Raw genomic sequence first — 16,556 nt, forward strand, 5'->3', positions numbered from 1 at the left:
GATTCAAGACTTCTGAGAGTTTGGGAGGATTGAAAGAAAAAAAAGGCTGGACTGAGCTCTGAGCTAGGGAGTGGTGAGGAAAGAAGCTGGAGACAGAACCAAGTAATTCTCTGATGATGAAGGAGCAATGCTCCCCACATTACATACATTTTAGCATATTAGATAGTCTATCTAAAATATATACCTATTTCCCAAGGGATAGTTTTTGAGCCTGGACTTTGCAATGTTAATATGAAATTAAAATTATTTCCATTTTACACACGTGAAAACTGAGATCCCCACTACTAGGTCATACAACTAGTAACTGGTCAGATTTGGATTTGCAACTGGCTCCTCCATGGTTCTCAAACTTTTTCCATTGTGCTGTATTGCTATCCAGAAAGGTATCTTCCATATAGTACTATATAATATAATGACTTAAGAAATATTGGACCTTAAAGAATATGTCTCGAGTTACTCATCATTGAATCAATAATGTTGTTCCTTTAAGAAAAGGCTGGGGCATATTTTAGACCTGAGGAGTAGAAATTCAGAGGCATAATCTCATGGTGGGAGACATCCTATCAACACTGGAGAATGGTCTTCATCATATTATGGCCCCAAAGTATGCTGGGAAGACAGTTCCACCCAGTCTACGTTATCAGCCGTACCTCCTTCACTCTTCTGCCACTTTCTGAAAGGAGTTTGTGAGAATGGGCAGAAGTAGGGGGGAAAGGGGAGGATGAAATGTTGCCACTGGAATCGGTGGGAATCCAGGGAACAGAAACCTCCCAGAGTAGGCTTTTGCCCAGTTAATTTAGGCTTCGTTTTTTTGACTATTTCAAGCACTGATATCTCCTTTCTAAGGAAAATTAAAATGATCTCTTCTCCAAATACCATATGATATCACTTATATGTAGAATCTAAAACATGACACAAATGAACTTATCTACGAAAGAGAAACAGACTCACAGACTTAGAGAATAGATTTGTGGTTGCCAAGGGGGAGGGCGGTAGGGGCGGGTTGGATTGGGAGTTTGGGATTAGCAGATACAAACTATTATATAGAATGGATAAACAACAAGGTCCCACTGTATAACACAGGGAACTATAGTCAACATCCTGTAATAAAACCATAAAGCCAAACAAAAACAAATAAATAAAATGGTCTCTTCTCAATGCACACTAGTATCGGACCATTTATGCATTCTCTTTTTTTGCTTCTTACAGGCTATCCAGATCCTGAATGGAGCAATAATTCTGTCTCTGGGTGTTTTTATGGGTTCCTTACAAAACTTGCCCCATCCATCCAATTACATATTTTTCTTGATCGTTTATACAGGCTATCAGATATGGAGCGCTATATCTGTGAGTATTCAAATTTCACTGACCGTAGCTAATTTCTTAGATACCACTGCTAGAAATGTATTTTGGCAAATTTTCTCTCAAATTTTAGGGGTGGCTTGGTAAACGATTGTGAGACTTATGAATTAAAGAATAGAATGAAGTTTTGAGAGAGCCATGAACATGTAGAGAGTTCCATTTATCAAAATTAGAGTCATGGAACTAATAGCAGGTCAAAATAATAACTTAGAAATTAGTGGATATGTATACTGAACCAAGAGGGCGGAGGAGAAGGACGTGCTCTCACTCCCTCTTGCAAGAAAACCAGAATCACAACTAGCTGCTGGACAATCATCGACAGGAGGACACTGGAACTCACCAAAAAAGATACCCCACATCCAAAGAGAAAGGAGAAGCCACAATGAAATGGTAAGAGCGGCTCAATCACAGTAAAATCAAATCCCATAACTGCTGGGTGGGTGACTCACAGACTGGAGAACACTTATACCACAGATGTCCACCCACTGGAGGGAAGGTTCTGAGCCCCACGTCAGGCTTCCCAACCTGGGGGTCCAGCAATGGGAGGAGGAATTCCTAGAGAATCAGACCTTGAAGGCTAGTGGTATTTGATTGCAGGATGTCAACAGGACTGGGGGAAACAGAGACTCCACTCTTGGAGGGCACACACAAAGTAGTGTGTGCATCGGGACCCAGGGGAAGGAGCAGTGACCCCATAGGAGACTGCACCAGACCTACCTGCTAGTGTTGGAGGGTCTACTGCAGAGGCGGGGGGTGTATGTGGCTCACCGTGGGGACAAGGACACTGGCAGCAGAAGTTCTGGGAAGTACTCATGGCGTGAGCCCTCTCAGAGTCTGCCATTAGCCCCACCAAAGAATCCAGGTAGGCTCCAGTGTTGGGTTGCCTCGGGCCAAACAATCAACAGGGAGGGAACCCAGCCCCACCCATCAGCAGTCAAGCGGATTAAAGTTTTACTGAGCTCTGCCCACCAGAGCAACACCCAGCTCTACCCACCACCAGTCCCTCCCATCAGGAAACTTGCACAAGTTTGCACCCTTAGAGAGCCGCATCCACCAGAGGGCAGACAGCAGAAGCAAGAAGAACTACAATCCTGCAGCCTGTGGAACAAAAACCACATTCACAGAAAGACAAGATGAAAAGGCAGAGGGCTATGTACCAGATGAAGGAACAAGATAAAACCCCAGAAAAACAACTAAATGAAGTGGAGATAGGCAACCTTCCAGAAAAAGAATTCAGAATAATGATGGTGAAGGTGATCCAGGACCTTGGAAAACGAATGGAGGCAAAGATTGAGAAGATGCAAGAAATGTTGAACAAAGACCTAGAAGAATTAAAGAACAAACAAACAGAGATGAACAATACAATAACTGAAATGAAAACTACACTAGAAGGAATCAATAACAGAATAACTGAGGCAGAAGAACGGATAAGTGACCTGGAAGACAGAATGGTGGAATTCACTGCTGCGGAACAGAATAAAGAAAAAAGAATGAAAAGAAATGAAGACAGTGTAAGAGACCTCTGGGGCAACATTAAACACAAAAACATTCGCATTATAGGGGTCCCAGAAGGAGAAGAGAGAGAGAAAGGACCCGAGAAAATATTTGAAGAGATTATAGTTGAAAACTTCCCTAACATGGGAAAGGAAATAGCCACCCAAGTCCAGGAAGCACAGAGTCCCATACAGGATAAACCCAAGGAGAAACATGCCGAGACACACAGTAATCAAACTGGCAAAATTTAAAGACAAAGAAAAATTATTGAAAGCAGCAAGGGGAAAATGACAAATAACATACAAGGGAACTCCTATAAGGTTAACAGCTGATTTCTCAGCAGAAACTCTACAAGCCAGAAGGGAGTGGCATGATATACTTAAAGTGATGAAAGGGAAGAACGTACAACCAAGATTACTCTAACCCAGCAAGGATCTAATTCAGATTTGATGGAGAAATCAAAACCTTTACAGACAAGCAAAATCTAAGAGAATTCATCACCACCAAACCAGCTCTACAACAAATGCCAAAGGAACTTCTCTAAGTGGGAAACACAAGAGAAGAAAGAAGACCTAACAAAAACAAACCCAAAACAATTAAGAAAATGGCCATAGGAACATACATATTGATAATTACCTGAAACGTCAATGGATTAAATGCACCAAGCAAAAGACACAGGCTTGCTGAATGGATACAAGAAAAAGACCCATATATATGCTGTCTACAAGAGACCCGCTTCAGACCTAGGGACACATACAGACTGAAAGTGAGGGGATGGAAAAAGTTATCCCATGCAAATGGAAATCAAAAGAAAGCTGGAGGGCTTCCCTGGTGGCGCAGTGGTTGAGAGTCCACCTGCCGATGCAGGGGACACGGGTTCGTGCCCTGGTCCAGGAAGATCCCACATGCCGCAGAGCGGCTAGGCCCATAAGCCATGGCCGCTGAGCCAGCGTGTCCGGAGCCTGTGCTCCGCAACGAGAGAGGCCACGACAGTGAGAGGCCCACATAACGCAAAAAAAAAAAAAAAAAAAAAAAAAAAAAGAAAGCTGGAATAGCAATACTCATATCAGATAAAATAGACTTTAAAATAAAGAATGTTACAAGAGACAAGGAAGGACACTACATAATGATCAAGGGATCGATCCAAGAAGAAGATATAACAATTATAAATATATATATATGCAACATAGGAGCACCTCAACACATAAGGCAACTGCTAACAGCTCTAAAAGAGGAAATCGACAATAACACAATAATAGTGGGGGACTTTAACACCTCACTTACACCAATGGACATATCATCCAAACAGAAAATTAATAAGGAAACACAAGCTTTAAATGACACAGTAGACCAGATAGATGTAATTGATATTTATAGGACATTCCATCCCAAAGCAGCAAATTATACTTTCTTCTCAAGTGCACATGGAACATTCTCCAGGATAGATCACATCTTGGGACACAAATCAAGCCTCAGTAAATTTAAGAAAATTGAAATCATATCAAGCATCTTTTCTGACCACAACGCTATGATATTAGAAATGAATTACAGGAAAAAGACGTAAAAAACACAAACACATGGAGGCTAAACAATACATTACTAAATAACCAAGAGATCACTGAAGAAATCAAAGAGGAAATCAAAAATACCTAGAGACAAATGACAATGAAAACATGACGATTCAAAACCTATGGGTTGCAGCAAAAGCGGTTCTAAGAGGGAAGTTTATAGCTATGCAAGCCTACCTCAAGAAACAAGAAAAGTCTCAAATAAACAATCTAACCTCACACTTAAAGGAACTAGAGAAAGAAGAACACACAAAACCCAAAGTTAGCAGAAGGAAAGAAATCATAAAGATCAGAGCAGAAATAAATGAAATAGAAACAAAGAAAACAATAGCAAAGATCAATAAAACTACGAGCTGGTTCTTTGAGAAGATATACAAAATTGATAATCCATTAGCCAGACTCATCAAGAAAAAGAGAGAGAGGACTCAAATTGATAAAATTAGAAATGAAAAAGGAGAAGTTACAACAGACACCATAGAAATACAAAGCGTCCTAAGAGACTACTACAAGCAACTCCATGCCGATAAAATGGACAACCTGGAAGAAATGGACAAAATCTTAGAAAGGTATAATCTTCCAAGACTGAACCAAGAAGAAATAGAAAATATGAACAGACCAATCACAAGTAATGAAATTGGGATGAAAAATCTTCCAACAAACAGAAGTCCAGGACCAGATGGTTTCACAGGTGAATTCTATCAAACATTTAGAGAAGAGCTAACACCCATCCTTCTCAAACTCTTCTAAATAATTGCAGAGGCAGGAACACTCCCAAACTCATTCTATGAGGCCACCATCACCCTTATACCAAAACCAGACAAAGATACTACAAAAAAAGAAAATTACAGACCAATATCACTTGAATGAATATAGATGCAAAAATTCTCAACAAAATACTAGCAAACAGAACCGAACAACACATTAAAAAGATCATACACCATGATCAAGTGGGATTTATCCCGGGGATGCAAGGATTCTTCAATATATGCAAATCAGTCAATGTGATACACCATATTAAAAAATTGAAGAATAAAAACCATATGATCATCTCAATAGATGCAGAAAAAGCTTTTGACAAAATTCAACACCCATTTATGATTAAAAAAATCTCCAGAAAGTGGGCATAGAGGGAACCTACCTCAACATAATAAAGGCAATATATGACAAACCCACAGCAAACATCATTCTCAATGGGGAAAAACTGAAAGCATTTCCTCTAAGATCAGGAACAAGACAAGGATGTCCACTCTCACCACTATTATTCAACATAGTTTTGGAAGTCCTAGCCATGGCAATCAGAGAAGAAAAAGAAATAAGAGGAATCCAAATCAGAAAAGAAGAAGTAAAACTGTCACTGTTTGCAGAATACATGATGCTATACATAGAGAATCCTAAAGATGCCACCAGAAAACTACTAGAGCTAATCAATGAATTTGGTAAAGTTGCAGGATACAAAATTAATGCACAGGAAACTCTTCATTCCTATACACTAATGATGAAAATTCTGAAAGAGAAATTAAGGAAACGCTCCCATTTACCATGGCAACACAAAGACTAAAGTACCTAAGAATAAACCTACCTAGGGAGACAAAAGACCTGTATGCAGAAAACTATAAGACACTGATGAAAGAAATTAAAGATGATACCAACAGATGGAGAGATATACCATGTTCTTGGATTGCAAGAATCAATATTGTAAACATGACTATACTACCTAAAGCAATCTACAGATTCAATGCAATCCCTATGAAATTACCAATGGCATTTTTTACGGAACTAGAACAGAAAATCTTAAAATTTGTATGGAGACACAAAAGACCCTGAATAGCCAAAGCAGTCTTGAGGGAAATAAATGGAGCTGGAGGAATCAGACTCCGTGACTTCAGACTATACTACAAAGCTACAGTAATCAAGACACTATAGTACTGGCACAAAAACAGAAATACAGATCAATGGAACAGGATAGAAAGCCCAGAGATAAACCCACGCACCCGTGGTCAACTAATCTATGACAAAGGAGGCAAGGATATACAATGGAGAAAAGACTGTCTCTTCAGTAAGTGGTGATGGGAAAACTGGACAGCTGCATGTAAAAGAATGAAATTAGAACACTCCCTAACACCATACACAAAAATAAACTCAAAATGGATTAGAAACCTAAATGTAAGACCGGGCACTATAAAACTCTGAGAGGAAAACATAGGAAGAACACTCTTTGACATAAATCACAGCAAGATATTTTTTGATCTATCTCCTAGAGTAATGGAAATAAAAACAAAAATGAACAAATGGGACGTAATGAAACTTCAAAGCTTTTGCACAGCAAAGGAAACCATAAACAAGACGAAAAGACAACCCTCAGAATGGGAGAAAATATTTGCCAATGAATCAATGGACAAAGGGTTAATCTGCAAAATATATAAACAGCTCATGCAGCTCAATATTAAAAAGCAAACAACCCAATTCAAATATGGGCAGAAGACCTAAGTAGACATTTTCCAAAGAAGACATACAGATGGCCAAGAAGCACATGAAAAGCTGCTCAACATCACTAATTATTAGAGAAATGCAAATCAAAACTACAATGAGGTACCACCTCTCAGCAGTTAGAACAGGCGTCATCAGAAAATCTACAAACAACAAATGCTGGAGAGGGTGTGGAGAAAAGGGAACCCTCTTGCACTGTTGGTGGGAATGTAAATTGATACAGCCACTATGGAGAACAGTATGGAGGTTCCTTAAAAAACTAAAAATAAAATTACCACCTGATCCAGCAATCCCACTACTGGGCATATACCCAGAGAAAACCATAATTCCAAAAGACATATGCACCCCAATGTTCATTGCAGCACTATTTACAATAGCCAGGTCATGGAAGCAACCTACATGCCCGCTGACAGACTAATGGATAAAGAAGATGTGGTACATATATACAATGGACTATTACTCAGCCATAGAAAGGAACGAAATTGGGTCATTTGTTGATACGTGGATGGATCTAGAGACTGTCATACAGAGTGAAGTAAGTCAGAAAGAGAAAAACAAATATCGTATATTAACACATATATGTGGAACCTAGAAAAATGGTAGATGAACCGGTTTGCAGGGCAGAAAGTGAGACACAGATGTAGAGAACTAGCGTATGGACACCAAGGGGGGAAAGTGGCGGGGGGTGGTGGTGGTGGTGGTGTGATGAATTGGGTGATTGGGATTGACATGTATACACTGATGTGTATAAAACTGATGACTAATAAAAACCTGCTGTATAAAAAAAAATAATAAAATTCAAAAATTTTAAAAAAACGAAGTTTTAAATAACTTGCAAAAAAAAATTAGTGGGTATGTCCAGAGAGATACTTAGATGTATAAAAGGTCTTTTAGAACACCTAGTCCAATAAATCAAACCCATATCTGGAGCTTGGGTGAGAATGGTATTAAATATGCTTATGTATGTAAATAAATAGTATTTACTTTTAATATAAACATAAGCATAAAGATAATTACATTGAATATGTGTATTTATTATATGATAAAGTATGCACACCTATATAAACCTGTAAAAGGCCAAGAACAAAACAAAATGAAAATCTTATACATTTATTCAAAATTTAGACTCATTTAAAATTTTATCTGTATAAAATGGTGAGCAAAGTCAAGTATAATTTTGTGTTCTAGAATGTGAATTTGAAAAGGAAGTTTGTACAAGTACCGCTAGGTATCTGCTAACCAAGGAAAGATCAAGAAAAGATGGTTGAGACTTAACATTCCTTTATCTGCTTCACTTCCTATTTTCAAGCAGTTTATTGTTTCAGGAACCTTATCTGTCGTAGTTGGGAAAAAAACCCGTAAAAACACTGGTAAGTGGAAGTTCTTCTTTTTCTATGGTCATAGGAGTAGAAATAAGTCATCCATTAACAGTAAGAGAGTTGAGGTTGGTGAATCCAGCTGAGACCCTGAGTGTCATTTAATGTGCAAGAAAATTAATTTTCTTTTCCTAAGGCATTCAGGTGGTAGATCTTCAGAAAATCATATAGATTGTGAATATGATTACTGGGATGATTACTACGATTATCTGATGAATCTGAAGCTTAGAAAAAGGCTTTTTGATATTTGTGTGTTCTTAAAGTTAACTAATTCTAATTATTTTGAGGGGGCACTCTCCTGCCATTAGTTTCACAGCTGAAAGCTAAGTAGTCTATATTTTTAGTGCTCATTAAACACTTAGTAAGTCTCTATTACGTGTTCCCACTCAACCACCTGCCCATTTATACTACTTTTCTAGCTCATTCACATTTCTACTCTATCCTCAAATGCCAATGCCTTTTTTCTCATCTCTACTCTCTGTTGATTCCCTTGCTTCCTATTCCGAGAAACTAAAGCCATTGGAGGAGATATTTCAGACCCCCACTATAACTACTTCATGGGCCAGATCTGTACCGATATATTTTTTTCATTCTAACCTCTTACCGTAGGTGATTCCTCTATGATTTTCTTCAAACCCGTACCCCTTCTGGAATACTAGATTCTTTTTCTCCATGCAAGTGCATCACTCCAATTCTCTTCCTACTAGATCTTTTTAATCAGCCCATAAGCATCCAATAACTGCTAAGAAAAAAAAATTTTGACCTTATTTTCTGCTGCAAGTTACAGTCACAATTCATTTTCCCTCCTGTAGCTAAACTCCTTAAAGGAATGCTCTATACTCTATCTCCAATTCCTATCTACCCAGTTTCAACTAAACCCACTGCAATAAGGCTTCATTTTCTTCCCCATCACACTTCTGTAACTGCTCCCTTTAAGATCACTGAACACTTCCACGTTGGTAACACAGAGCTCAATTCTCAGTCTTCATCTAATTGACCCATTAGCAGCACTGGTCTCTCGCTCCTCCTTCCAATAATTTCTTCACTTGGATTCCAGGAAAACTTGATTAGCCGCTTTTCCTCCTGTCTTCTTCTTTCCTCCTTCTCAATCTCCTTTCCTAGATACTTTTCTTTTTTTTTTTTTTTTGCGGTACGTCGGCCTCTCTCTGTTGTGGCCTCTCCCGCTGCGGAGCACAAGCTCCGGACGCACAGGCTCAGCAGCCATGGCTCATGGGCCCAGCCACTCCGCGGCATGTGGGATCTTCCCAGACCGGAGCACAAACCCGTGTCCCCTGCATCGGCAGGCAGACTCTCAACCACTGCACCACCAGGGAAGCCCTAGATCCTTTTCTTCTCTCCAACACTTTAATGTTGGGGCACCCCAAAGCTCTGTTCTTTGTCACCTACTCTCTTCACTCCTCTGGTGATGTCATCCATTCTCATGGCTGTGATTGGCATCTATATGTCCACAACCCTGAAATAAACACTTCCAGCCTACATCTCTCTGCTGAACATCAGACTGGCACACATAATTGCTTAGAGTCCTAAAAAGTTCAAAACTCAACCCCTAATCTTCCTCCTCAAACCATCTCCATCCACTGTCCTCATGTCAGCTGATGGGAACCCCATCCTTCCACATTGCCAGGCCTCAAACCTTAGAATTGGCTTAGGTTCTTCTTCCCTTGACAATCTTGAATCCAGTTTGTCAGCCAATCCTGTTGGCCCTACATTCGATGTATATCTGAGTTTGACATTTTCTCATCTTTCTACTGATAACACCTCATCTAATCTCCACCATCTCTCTTAACTGGGCTCCTCGCTTCTACCCTCGGCCCTCTCTAACTAGACTCTCTTGAGATATCAGTGTTCCCTTTAAAATAGAAATCAAATTGTGTTGCCACTTTGCTCAAAATCCTCTAGTGGCTCTATGTTTTCCTTGGAGCAAGAACAGAAGTCCGTTGTGTGACCCGGGGGCCTTATGTGATCTGGCCCTCTGTTCATTTTCCACCTTCATTTTCTAATGCTGTTTGTTTTGGTCACTCCCCTCCAACACCCTACCCCCTTGCTTCCCTGGACCACACCTGGAACACTCTGGCCTCAGGCCTTTGAACTGACTGCAAGGACATGCCCCCCAGATGTCCTGGGGGGACTAACTCCCTCAGCTCCTTAACACCTCTCCCCAGGGGTCATTTCTATTTAACATCACAAACTCCACTCCTCTCTCTGGATTTCCTGGTCCTCATTACTTCCATTATTCCATAGCACTTAATCGCTTTTAAAAATGCTATATAATTTATCTATTAGTATGCGTAATTGTCTTCTTTGTTTTTGCTACTAGACCGTAAGCTCCATGAGGGTGGGGAATCTTTGTTTACTGATGTTTTTCCAGGACCAGCCTAGGTTATAGCTGGGTGTGTAAACCACTTTCAATGGCTATTTATTTAAATGACTGCAGCCAAAGGAATGAAGTAGGTGCTGCCTATATTAATGGAAATTTCTGTTTCTTTTTTAGATGGAAAGCAATTTTGGGAGGAACATTGCTAATGCTACTGTTGCACTAGTTGGACTTGTTTTTCTCTCAATCAATTTATTCGCTAATGACCCATTACTCAAGGATTGTCAGTCTTCTCAGCCACAGGGCTTATGCATTTACAAAGAAGCTTCCTCAAGTGTATGCCTTTAAAAATTAGAGAAAGCCCACGCACAGCAACGAAGACCCAATGCAGCCAAAAATAAATAAATAAAAATTTAAAATTTATGTGTAATTATAAAATATTTCGACAATCTAAAATGTAGAGAAAATATACATCAGGTACCATGCTGCCTTCACTTGAATCTTGGTTCTGCCACTTAGTAGCCCTGTAATGAAGGGACAAATCAGATAACCTCGTTGTGTTTCAATTTTCTCATCACTGAAATGAGGATAGTGGTAGTATCAGTCTTAAAGGGTTGGTGTAAGGATCACATAAATTAATATTTGATGAGCAATTAAAACTGCATATTATGTACTACTACTGTTACATTCCCCAGAGAGATTACATTTTTTAAAAATTTTATTCACATCTTGCATAATGAAACTAACTTGAGAGATTTACAATTTTCTGTGGGATTTTCAAATAATGACACATTGAAGTTTTGAATGGCTTCACTTTTAAATTTATTTGAGTATGGTATTTTAAAAGGTAAGTTCTTTAATAACCTTTTCAAAGTATTTTTTGTTCATGTTTAGGTGTTCTCCCTCTTCTGTGGTCAACTGAGAAATTAATATTTTCCTCCAAATTTGTCCATTTTCCCCATGATGATTTATGAACTGTTATTTACTGACTTACTCCTAATCCTCCTGTTTGCTGATACTACTCATGTGAGTTTGTGTCCTCACAATTTTTTTTTTTTTTTTTTTTTTTTTGCGGTACGCAGGCCTCTCACTGTTGTGGCCTCTCCCGTTGTGGAGCACAGACTCCGGACGCGCAGGCTCAGCGGCCATGGCTCACGGGCCCAGCCGCTCCGCGGCATGTGGGATCTTCCCGGACCGGGGCACGAACCCGTGTCCCCTGCATCGGCAGGCGGACTCTCAACCACTGCGCCACCAGGGAAGCCAATTTTTAAAATGATTATTTTATAGGTTGCAATGTGCTTCCACTTATCTTTTCTTCATTGAGTCTTACCAAAGTCCTTCTGTCAAGCCCAGGTTTTATCTTGGGTAGGCTGGGGACAGGAAAGCAGTATAGTGTGGTTTAGAATAGTTGGAATCCTGAAATCAATATTTTGACATTGCTTAGGGAGGGGATATTTTAGAAATATCTCAGAAAGAAAAAAAAATACATTACTCATAATTTGATTGTGACAAAAATGTAAGAGCTAAAAAACAATAGAGGAAAAAATAAAATCAGAGAATGCTAAAGGGAGCAACTGGAACACTTAAGGGGTCACTGAGAGAGACAGAGAATGATGCCTTGATATTTAAAAAATATAACATTTTTTTATTGCTCTTTGAATGTTCCTGGTGAACCTTTCTCCAAAGAGAATCCTCTGAAAAATCTCTATGAAGACCTATTGTCTCTGATGAATTAGCAGTTTGAGAAGACCTTGGAGTTTACAATCTGTAATTTGTGTACTGAGTCCAGGCATTTTCCTCCAAGTTTACCAGTAAGCTGGGGACATGGGAGAAGTGATTGATTGATCCATGTTTGGTTATCACTCATTCATTAACTCATTCAATAAATATAGTGTTCCTACCATGTGCTTTGTCACTGTGCTAAAAATTCGGAAATAAAATTATAAGTTGTAGAATGATTTTGTTCCTATTTTCATTGAACGATAATGCATTTAGTCAAGTGTTTAAAATAAAACCCCAACCAAATAAGGGGTTATGTAAATGGCAACAATTTGATACTGATTAAAGAAGAATCTGAGTCATTAATTTAGGCATTTGCCTCAGAATGAATTGTCTCAACCATATCTGATTCAGAGGATATTTAGATGAGACTTTGGACTTAGTCCTGAAACAAATTAAGGCTATTGGGATGGATGGGTATATTCTGAATGCAAGAACATGGAAGAGGCAAATTCTGGATGCCTGCCATCTCCCTAATAAGATGTTCACAAAAATTAAACAAAAGTTTATGAGGAACTTATCCAAAAAGAAAACATGGGAATTTTTTTCCAATTGTTTCTTTTTAAAATTAAATTAAGAAATAAATTTATTTTTTAAAAGTTTTAAATATTTTATAAAATTTTTAAAGGTTACTTACAGTTATTACAAAATATTGGCTGTATTTCCCATGCTGTACAATACATTCTTGAGCCTGTCTTACACCCAGCAGTTTGTACCTTCCACTCTCCCCCCACTGCATTGCCCCCCTCCCCATACTGGTAACCACTAGTTTGTTGTCTACATCTGTGTCTGCTTCTTTTTTGTTTTATTCACTAATTTGTTGTAGTTTTTAGATTCCACATATAAGTGGTATCATACAGTATTTGTCTGACTTATTTCACTGCCATGGGAACATTTTTTAAAACAAAGCACATGGCTCTCTAGTTTGAAAATGGTTACTGGCCATCCAGTAAAATTAATGCATAAGATTTACAGTAAATCTTAACATTAGGTATGTCTTACCTCTATGGATTAAAAGGCATTATAAAAGTTTTCAGAGAGAAAATGCATGGCACATACAAATATCTGGAATTAAAAATTAGGGTGAAATTCTCAAAATGAAATCTAGATGCTGGAAGAAAATGGAGTGAATGATTCTGGGTAAAAAACGTTTTCTGGTTCAAGCTCTATATGTCTTTAGAATTCAATTAAGTCTAAGGGTATTAAAGAAAGGAAATGTTCAGGCCAACAAAGACTCAAAAATACCACCCAGGGCTCCCCTGGTGGCGCAGTGGTTGAGAGTCCGCCTGCCGATGCAGGGGACACGGATTTGTGCCCCGGTCCGGGAAGATCCCACATGCCGCGGAGCGGCTAGGCCCGTGAGCCATGGCCGCTGACCCTGTGCGTCCGGAGCCTGTGCTCCGCAACGGGAGAGGCCACAACAGTCAGAGGCCCGCGTACCACAAAAAAAAAAAAACCAAAAAAAACCACCCAGATACTGTTTCTCAGCATGTGACCAGGGAATATATTCTATCAACATGCAATAGCATACTAAGAAAGAGTAAAAGGTGATATGGAACAGGACCCTGTGGGGCTTCTGAGCACAAAAGCCTTTCTGTGTCCCCCATTTCTTTGATTAGGAAATAGACTTCATTCAGCCTCCAAGACCTTCCCTGAGTTCCATCTGGGCAGGTTCAAACAGTTGTTAATTAGAAGGGAGGGGATGCAGGACAAGGGAGGAGCAGTCAAGAGAAACAACAGTGCAGCCTTGGGGCAGGGTCCTGATTCCCCTCAAGGGACACACACACACACACACACACACACACACACACACACACACACACACACACACACACACACACACACACACACACACACACACACACACACACACACACACACACACACACACACACACACACACACACACACACACACACGACAATATCTTTGAGCTGTTTTGCAGATACTGAAACCCGCACTAGGTGGTAGAGGTTAACAGTGTGCTGCCCACTAGCTCGGAGACCCCAGATGGGTTGGAACCAGAAGGTTGATGATGCTGACTCCCACTTACCTCCCCACCATCCAATCAGAAGAATGTCCACAGGCTGATCACACCCTCTTTGAACCATTACGATGGAACTCCTCACTACCCCCCTCCAGGTTGGAACACACAGTTTTGAGAGCCTTAGCCTGCTGTTGCCTCCTCTGCCTGGCAAAGCAATAAAGCTGTTCTTTGCTACTTCACCCAAAACTCTGTCTCCGAGATTTAATTCCGTGTCGGGGTACAGAGGCTGGATTTGGCTTCAAAGGTGGGGTCAGGAAATAGGAAATCCAGTATAGAACAGGGCAATGGGAAGTCCTAGGATCATTCCTGAGTGGCATGTTTACTGGCAACCAGTCCAGATTGAAGCATGAGGTGACACAGGGGACTCCAGGAAAAGAAACATGTGATACATCACTCTCCAGGGTTAGCAAAATGAGGATGGGTAGGCACTTTATGCAACATGTGTAAGGTATTAGAAGATGAAATTATGTTTAGAAAATAAGCCAATAAAGAATAGGAAGTCACTAAAAGTTGTGAAATAATACTGAAAATAGTAAAAATGAATTTGAGCAAACATTCAGATATAATTATGTGAGAAGGATAGGTAGAAAGGAAGAATGGGTTTAAGAAAGCTAACATGCTAATGATTCGTAATAAAGAACAGAACAGTTGATGTCCACACCTTGTCTGTGATGCTAGAGGTCTCATCATTTTCCTCTCTGAGCAGATGTTCTTCGTCACAAGTGGACAAACACAGTTCACACCTATAATTTTCCTTGTTGAAAGTGTCATTTTGGAGAATAGAAGGAGTGTGAGCTAATAAAGAATTAACATGGGCTGGACCTTGGCAGTTAAGTGGCCTAGAGGCTGAGACAGCAGTTCAACTCCAATTTTAGAAAGAGATCAAAAAGATTTTAAGCCCTTGGATAGTCTACAAGAATATTTCCGAAGTCATATAAATGAAGAGACAGAGGTTTTCTCTTCAAGTCTGAACTCAGCTCTAAGCCTTTTAGAAACACTCATCTTGTTTCATAAACAATATTTTCTCATTTCCTTCATTTTAATAACCACGTTTCCCATGGAACATTGGGAGCTTGTATCAGTCTCAGCCTCTCTCACCTGTGAACCATATTTATTGAAGGCATACTTGGCTCTGGGATGTAGAAATGAGAGAGAGAGAGAGAGAGAGAGAGAGAGAGAGAGAGAGAGAGAGACTGGAATTCCTTTGGGAGTATCAGAAAATACCTCGAAGACATAGCAACTTTCAATTTGCAACATGTAAATTCGTGCACGTTTAAGTGAATTGAGCATTCAGTTTGAGAAAACAATTGTTCACATGGGATCTCAAAGCAAATTTCTTTTGAGTTTGGGGAAGTAAACCCAGTGTATATCTGAGAGAAGAAACTTTGCTTGTGAAAGAGGAAGCCAGATGATGACTGGGTGAAAAGCATGGACAGATGTGCTGTCAACAAGAGGAAATATAAGCTGTGGGAGGGAAGTGTTAGTGCCATTATCTCTTCCTTTCAGTCAGAGGCATGGTTAAAACTCATCTTGATAATATTGCCCCCACCAAAAAAAAAAAGACATTTTGTCGTAGGCTTCAATGTTTAGTATCGTGAAAGATGAAAGAGTATGTCTATAAGGACCAAAAGTGAGGGCACAGAGATGATAAGCATCTCAGAAGGGGGTAAGAAGAAGATGCTGGTGAAAACTGAGATATGAAACAAGTTGAAGATCACGAGATACATCTCAGTTACAGATTTGCATGCTGCAAGTTTCTGTTGAAAATTCTCACAAAATAGCATTGTGTCCAAACACCAAAGACCATCCTCAATGTCCCCTGTCTACAACTCAAGTTGAATTTCTAATTATTCTCTGCAAACATAATGAACTATTATAGACTACTCCCAGAAAACACCACAAACAGGCATTTTCTCAGGCCCTGTTTTAGCAGATGTGGTGTTAATTCCACTGAGGGAGAGGCAAATGAACGAAAACTCCTGAGGTTACCATCTGAAGTCTTGGCTGAAATGTGAACTTTCTCTGGGAATCTCTTACTTGACTTCTACATACCCTCTAAGAGGTAGAACTGTACATCCTCCTGTGTGTTCCAGCAGCCTCTGACATGC

At 39.7% G+C, this 16,556-nt stretch overlaps 1 protein-coding gene across 1 annotated transcript; it reads left to right on the forward strand.

The window, feature by feature from the left end:
* Positions 1-1,143: 1,143 nt before the first annotated feature.
* MS4A3 (membrane spanning 4-domains A3) lies at positions 1,144-11,405 on the forward strand. The gene is made up of 3 exons (XM_073809444.1): positions 1,144-1,445; positions 8,316-8,355; positions 10,800-11,405. The coding sequence occupies exons 1-3, from the start codon at positions 1,144-1,146 to the stop codon at positions 10,968-10,970; spliced, it is 513 nt and encodes a 170-aa protein (XP_073665545.1). The 3' UTR covers positions 10,971-11,405.
* The last annotated feature ends 5,151 nt before the right edge of the window (positions 11,406-16,556 follow it).

The sequence above is a fragment of the Tursiops truncatus genome, chromosome 8, assembly GCF_011762595.2.
Source record: "Tursiops truncatus isolate mTurTru1 chromosome 8, mTurTru1.mat.Y, whole genome shotgun sequence".
Lineage (NCBI taxonomy): Eukaryota > Metazoa > Chordata > Mammalia > Artiodactyla > Delphinidae > Tursiops > Tursiops truncatus.

What these genes read in the sequence shown, in the direction of transcription:
- MS4A3 (XM_073809444.1), top strand. Translation starts at nt 1,144, where the DNA reads ATGGTCTCTTCTCAATGCACACTAGTATCGGACCATTTATGCATTCTC. An exon ending in CAAATTTTAGGGGTGGCTTG is followed by an intron (nt 1,446 to 8,315) that starts GTAAACGATTGT and finishes CTATGGTCATAG; the next exon opens with GAGTAGAAATAAGTCATCCA. An exon ending in TTAACAGTAAGAGAGTTGAG is followed by an intron (nt 8,356 to 10,799) that starts GTTGGTGAATCC and finishes TTTCTTTTTTAG; the next exon opens with ATGGAAAGCAATTTTGGGAG.